The following is a 7,330-nucleotide window of genomic DNA, read 5'->3' on the forward strand; positions in this document are numbered from 1 at the left end:
AGGAATTGAACCAGTGACCTTTCAGTTTGCGGGTCAGTCAGTGCTCATTCCACTGAGCCACACCAGCCAGGCCTCAACCATGGATTCTTGATCTTGAGATCTCAATATTTTCACTTCTTGTCTAATAACATAAAACATATTAAAAGGCACATAATACCATATTATTGTCCTGCTAAAAAAAGCTTAACAAAAAATACTTTACTATAAAACAGCCATACTTGACTAGTTACAGATTCTCCATAAAAATATGCCTATGTTTATTTCTTATTGCTTAAAAAAGCCTATAAAATGAATCATTTGGCTTACCAGTTAGTCATTTCTTTATGTGAATATACCCATTAGCCTTTATCTAGTCATATTAAAATAGTTTCCCTCTCTGTCTCTTACATCAGCCTGTTACTAAAGTGTAGAGTAGGGCTTATATTTTATTCATCTATGTATCTTCAGTGTCTACAACAGCAGCTTGTATGCACTAGATGATGAGTACATTTTAAATTGACAGATGTGTTGAAGGATGGACGAATAAATGGATGGCTCAGTAAATGAACATGAAGGTAGATTTGTGATGTGTTAGATCAAAGCCCTGAATAGCACAGCACTGAGATGACTATCTGATTTGTTCTTTGTGTGTCGTTTGGAGAATAACTTAATGACTGAGTGAAAAAAGGAAAGAATATGCAAATACATTCTCTCCCAATTTCACAGCGGCAGTACCCTATTAACAGGGGTCAGTACTTTACTCCTCTTGTCACTCATTCTCCACACAGTAGCCCAAGTAGGTTTTAGGAAACAAAAATCGAATCATGTCTTCTTCCTAGGGAAGCATCACCATTAATGTCATATCCCAGTTCCTAATGTGGCCAGCACTGCCCTGCATGGTCCAACTGCAGACAGTGACAACAGGCTTCCTGTTGCTCTAGGATCCACACTCCCCAGGAGCCAAGCTCCCTCCTTGCAGCTCATGCTCTGCCCACACTGTCCTCTGCACAGGACACCTTCCCTCCTACTTTATTTAGTGAGCACCTACTCACTCATCCTGCAGATCACTGCAGACTGATTCCCATGGGGGAGTCCTCCTTGATTTCACTTCTAGCCAAATTTTATATTCATTTGGGTTCTGGGTGGTTTCTTAAAATTAATTTCTTTCACCCTAATTGTAAGGCATGTTCATAAAGGCAGGGAACACACATGTTTAGGTTTGTATCCTAGCTACCTAGACAGTGTCTAGCACATAGCCTTCAACCATACATACTTTTTTAATGACAGTAATGATATGCTAAGAAAGAGGACACCCTGCTTTGCAGCTGAAAAGTATATTTCATACCCATTATTATATTTAATACTTACAGCAACCCTACAAAATAGATACTATTATATTTTTAACTATAAATTTTCTAATATAAGAAATTAGCAAATAGTGGCATCTATTATTTTTCTGAGGGTTAAGTGATTTTATGCATAAGCAAAGCAACAGATGTGGTGCCTGACCCAGGGAAAGGCTCACTGAAAGCCAAGTTCCTAGGACGTACCAAGCATTCTGTCCTAGATCACGCATTCTAAGGTGTGCTTCCACCCCCCTTCCGCGCTCCCCACAGCACCACCTACTGGTTCATATCTGTTTGTCCTTGCCATCTCAGTGTAAAGTCAAGGACTCAGGGAAGCTTTCCCTGATCCTTCCACTTTAATTAAGTTTTATTCACTATTCTCTGTCTCCCTCCCTAGGATTCTCATAGATCTATTCCCTAACAGTCCCCAGTGTCAGTTTCCTCACCTGGAACATGGAGGTGATAATAACAGCTCCCATTTATTGAGTACTTTGCTACCTGATAAGTTGCCTAGGAAGGGTGAGTGAAAGGTGCCAGGAATAGGCCTGAGAGCTCTGGACCCGGTAACTGGTTGGAGTGGCAGTGCCTGTCACTGAGATATAGAAAGCCGGAAGAGGGAGGGGCTGCCTTTCATGGTTTTTAGGTATTTGTGGTAACTAGAAAATAGGAGTTAGCTACTGTTGTTAATCAATATATCTCTAAATATGTGTCTATAAAGGACCTAAAGAAACTTCTAGCAGTTACAAAACCCTGAAGAATAATGAACATTAGTAGCTTTTCAATTGATCTCAACAAATATCTGCTGAGTCTCTTCTATGAACCAGGTAGCGTGGCTGGTACTTGGATACTGGAGTCACCAGTCAGCAGTAACATCACTGCACTCATTGACCTAGATGCTGGTGGCAGGTAGTGAACTCTCAGAAGGGAGAGCTGCAATCCCTGTTTCACAGAGGAGGAAACTAAAGCTCAGAGCTGGTAAGCAGCCATTCAAAAGAATGCCTAAGGTTCTATAATATCCAGAAGGGCCTTTGAAATAAAAAATGAATTTGTATTCTCCGCTGTTTTAGTTATAGTGTACTGACCTTTAGCTTATTGAAAATGGCTGGTCTTCAGTGGTGACCTGTTAGATAACACTTCAGTTATTCAGAATGCCAATTTGAATTACTCTGGCTCTGCCATAGAACTCATGCTTGATTTCATAGGCACTCAATGTACAGACACTTAACATTTTGGGAGACTCTCTTTATGTCCATTTGTTTTTAAAACCAACATGGTATTACTCAAATGGGCTTTTAGGACAGGCATCAAAGACAGAAATTATACATACGGGCTTTGAAACCCAGGATCTAAGATCTATCTTTGAGAATGTATAAGCTGAGAGTTTAAAAGTAAAAGACTTTTGTATTTACACATTTATTTTAAATATAGAAACATACACATACACTATATACATACATACACTTCAAAATGTCTTTTATATACAAGCAGACCAGTTTGCTTATGTCCCAGGGAATATGAGAATGTTACAGTTGTAACCAGTTATTTAGGGGTCTCATTCTAGTGAGATGTAATTTTGAACAATATATTTTTCTCAAACAACTAGTGTTTGGTCTTACTTCCCTCTCTCACCTTTGAGTTAAATTCTTAGGTAGCTTCCAAAAAGTTTTAGTCACTTTCAGTTTTTAGAAGTCTAGCTCCATTTAAAAATCCTATCTCAGACTGTTTAATCTCATTTCTTCTTATCCCCAGTGGAGAAGGGAGTTCACAGTCTGGCTCTGAGGAATCTCTTTTCCTTCCCTCTTCAAGGATCAGCCCCTCTGGAGGGCCAGGAACAAGAAGAGGGGAAGGGAGACATGCCTCTCAGCTCCAGTGGCAGGGGTTGAGGCCTAGTGGTTGATGCTGTTACCGACCAGGCCTCAGCATCTCCTCAAAGATAGGTGATGAAAGATGGACCGTGGGGGCACCTGTGCATGAGTTCCTAAGGAGCTGTGCAGGGCACCCACTGCACCCTCCCCTGACTGACCAGGCCCAAGCTCTCCCATGGCCACCCCTCATTCCACCACTGGTGGTACCAGCCTCAGCTTCTTGCTGGGAAGGAAGCCTCTGGCCCATCTCTGCCTGCCATCCCTCTTCTGTCCCTGCAGAGAGATGAAGGAAGATGAGAGCATCTCTCCATGCTTGAGCAGCAGGATGTGAGTCTCCTTTGTACAAGCACAGCCTCTAATTATGCCTTTGGGTACCTCCCCTCCCTCCCACAGTGCATTCCCCTCCCAGCCACTGCACTGCCTAGTGATGGGTTCACCCCAGGACCCCGTCACTCTTTGTCCCAGTGTAATCTAGTCTTTTGGAGCATACTGGCTCTGCAAGACAAAGTCCAAATGTTTCTGACTTCCACTTATGGTGAGAATTTCTCTGAATCTTGAATTTGCCTCTGGATGGTGGGCTGGAAGCACCTTGGGGGTACTTGGGGCCTCCTTTTCCATCCCTTTGGGTCTTGGTCACCATTCCTGGGGTATTGGTAATCCTGCTACAGAATTAGTCTCTTTATTATATAAATGGAGAAATTAAGGCTTAGAGAAGTTCAATAACATGTCGTGGACATACAGTGAGAAAATAGGACTCCCATTTTCTCCATCCATGTCATTCAGACTGTACAGACCATGATCTTGAGTAACACATACAGCACATCCTCTGCACCATGTCCAGCGTTGCTTGGAAGAGAACATTGTGCCCTCACCTTCTGCCCAAGTGAAACTCGGACTCATGGATTGGAAGAGGAACAGGGCCAGGAGTCCTGACAGGCATAGCTCAGGGAGGGACCCCTTCAGGGACATCTCTCAGGTCAACCAGGAAACCAGTGTGACAAACGTCATAGGGAATCCTCAGGTCAGGACCTTAAGATGAAGGTCACCTGCCGTTGGACACAATTGTTGAGGAGAAGTGGGACATAAAAGTAAGTCACTGAAAGGCACAGACAGACTTGCTTGTAAAATAGTATCTTAAATTAATATTCGCAGCCATGATGATTTAACTGAGCTTCTTAAGGCCTCACCTTGGAAGGCCCCAGAGGGAAACATAATAATAACACCTGGTATTTTAGGCCACTTACTGTGAGGCAAGAATTGTTCATTGCTTTAGATGCATTAAGTTGCAAAACCCTTGAAATAAACTCTTCCATTTCTTCACTTAAAATTAATGTAATTAAGCTTAGAGACATTCTTTATGTGATTTGCACAAGATCATACAACCTAAAGAGGTGGTAAAGAATAATTTTTTTCTTTTAAAAAATAGCATTTTTTGTTTTTTCTTCTGTTTCAGCTACTGATAGAAATGGTGATTAAAGAATATTCCCTCTGTTTTACAGAGTAACCGAAAACACGGATAAAACCCAGAAAGACAAATGCTTCTAAAGCTTCCAAGATGGCAGAAATGTTTACAGCAGTGAGAGGGAGATCAAAAGCTAAGGACTACCCTGTAGCCAGGACTACAATGTGTATTTTAAAGCCATTATTCAAGGTTTCTTACTTGACAGTTCTTATATGACCCTGTTGAAAAATCTACAATATATGCTGCATTTACTGAAACATATATATGTGGAACCAGAAGAAAAGAACTATAAACATATATTGTGTAAAGAAAAAAAATCAGCAGTGGGAACAGTTTCAGCAGATCACGCAAAGATGAGTCTTGGGCATGGAACCAAAGTTACAAAGAAACATTCTACCCCTGCTGTGCAGGGGGGGGTCATTTTAATGTAACACCACATCCCATGAAAACACTGGTCCTGAAATAAACATCATTTTAAAAAAATCAAAATAACAAGGGCGGGTGGGAATGAAGCATGAGGAATACCCATGAGGAGCTATTTACAATAAAATGTTTCATTTGAAAAGTCTGGTTTTTTACTACAGAGATTTGCTTTTCTGTCTTTATTATTATTTAAAACTCAGGAACAGAGACATCTGCAATGTGAGTGAGAAGAAAAGCACCCTCCAGTTTGTTTCTCTGCAAACAGTGGAGCGGGTGCAGTGCATTCCACAGACGACAGATAAGAAGTGGACTGTGGTGACCCTGTCTGCACTGGCAACCAAGGCAGAGGACCCAGGCAATTGTCACATAAAAAATAAAAGCAGATCTGATGCTTCCTTGACCTTCTGTCACCCCTGTGTTGCTCTGTGAAGAAGAGACTGATCTCATTCATATTGAAAATTAAGAAGACGATGCTCTCATTTACAGGCTCCCTGACTCAGTTCTATTTATAGTTCCAACATCTATAGGGAACAGGGGCCAGAGAGCATCTCTGAATCTTTCGGTTTCCGAAATACTGGTTTTCACATGGCTCCTTAAACTTGCCTGCAAACCAATGTTATGATATTTAAGTAAAAACACCATAGAGGCGATAAGTAAACTTCTCCCAACTGTTGTTTGCCACAGAGATGTGAATATTAAATTATGATTATTTTTTAAAAATATCCTGATACACCTAGAGCACTTGGATCCCTTGTCACTTCAACTGATGACAATTTCCTCCTCCCCCCCCGCCCCGAGAGTTAACAGCAACAAGATAGCTCTACTTTTTTATATAGAACTACTAGTGTTACTGATAAGGTTGTTTTCTACCAGAGACAATGAAAAGACTGGTACTTTTCCTAAGTTATGTAATACTGAGTCTTGGATTCAGGTTTGAGAGCAAATAAATGTTCCTGAAAAGCTGGTTTTACACCTCATTAACTGTAGATAACAAAATAGCCTCAATTTTTCAAAGTGTCAATGTTTTATGTACAGGGCTGGAGTTCCCATCCATAGAGAATGTGTTCAGGGAGCCAGAAACTCCATGAAATGCTACCCAAGCCCTCCCCTATGTGGGCTCAGTATCTTTCTCTTCAGTTTGAACGCTGGCATGTTCAGAGCCAGCCCGGTGACTGAGGAATGTACAAGAAAAGCTCAGATGCTGGGGTCTACTTTTTGTTTTGATATTTACTGCTGACACAGGCAACTTTGGCCCAGTCACTTAACCTCTCTGTGCCTCAGTTTCCTCATCTGCAAAATGAGGTTAAAATGCTTTTTCATAAAGTTCTCTTTTGCAATTTCTGGAACAAGAGGTGCTTAATGTAGCATAAAGTGCTTTGTAATCACCATGACTGCTATATTATTTGACATTCTTGTATCATTGAGTGAAAGAGTCCCTTGTGTAATAAAATAGGCTTCAGTTTGGTGGGATCTAAGCAGTGTATCTCTGAAGCTTTCCTGTCAAACTACCTGGGACATCACTAGCAATAAAGCCTGAGAGATCCAGAGCCAGGATCTTGAATAACCTAAAGTAGTTTATCTCATGCTATTGAGCAAGATAGAAGAATGTGTGATGAGTGAGGATCCCCTAGCTCTTCTACTTGCTGACGCATGCCGTGATACAAAACTCCACCTGATCGTAGGAGAGCCAAGTGTAAAATTAAGGCTGGCAGTAAATGGCATCACCATTGATCTGTTCACCCCTTTCATTTGGGGGCAAGGTCCAGCAACATGCCCCACTGGGAATATACAAAATAACCATCCTTCCACTGGAGTCTTTGTTTAGTTGGGTAGATTCCAGATTAAATATGAGGAGCAGATTCATTGCGCAGGCAATGTGAGCAAGGGTGCCCCTATAGTCTGGGACTCCATTCTTTCAAATCTCAGAAAAAAAAGAATGGGGTAAACAACTCTTCCATATCTTTGGCTTTTTTTCTTCCATTGCTCTTCTTTGCCAATCCGGAGTCCATCTGAGCAAATTCATACTCCATCTTCTCCACAAAACCTACTTACCTTCTGCTTTGCTTTTCCCTCCAAGGAACTTGCAGTTAGAATTTTATGTCCAAGCTCTGACCATGGTTTAAATTATTAGAAACATTTGTAAAAATAGTGTGGTTGAACCACACACATTGTCTGTTTATATGTCATTGCATCACTCACACACAAGTCATATGAGAGCATTGACAGCTAGGATGAATCTAAGCAGCCTTAAATGT

The 7,330-nt window shown here is 41.2% G+C and overlaps 1 protein-coding gene across 3 annotated transcripts in view; it reads left to right on the plus strand.

The window, feature by feature from the left end:
• JAKMIP2 (janus kinase and microtubule interacting protein 2) overlaps positions 1-5,856 on the plus strand; it is a 136,744-nt gene extending 130,888 nt beyond the window's left edge. For 2 of the 3 annotated variants that reach the window (XM_037044982.1, XM_037044983.1), the window contains one exon: positions 4,690-5,855. Coding sequence is in view for 1 of the 3 variants with exons in the window: in XM_037044983.1 (XP_036900878.1) it covers positions 4,690-4,710 (21 nt within the window). In the remaining 2 variants the exon portion in view is untranslated. Of the gene's footprint in view, positions 1-4,689 lie in introns of all 3 variants that reach the window. The other variant, XM_037044984.1, reaches the window with a different exon arrangement.
• The last annotated feature ends 1,474 nt before the right edge of the window (positions 5,857-7,330 follow it).

Source organism: Sturnira hondurensis, unplaced genomic scaffold (assembly GCF_014824575.4).
Source record: "Sturnira hondurensis isolate 20B ecotype Veracruz unplaced genomic scaffold, ASM1482457v3 Scaffold0004152, whole genome shotgun sequence".
In the NCBI taxonomy this organism is placed as follows: domain Eukaryota; kingdom Metazoa; phylum Chordata; class Mammalia; order Chiroptera; family Phyllostomidae; genus Sturnira; species Sturnira hondurensis.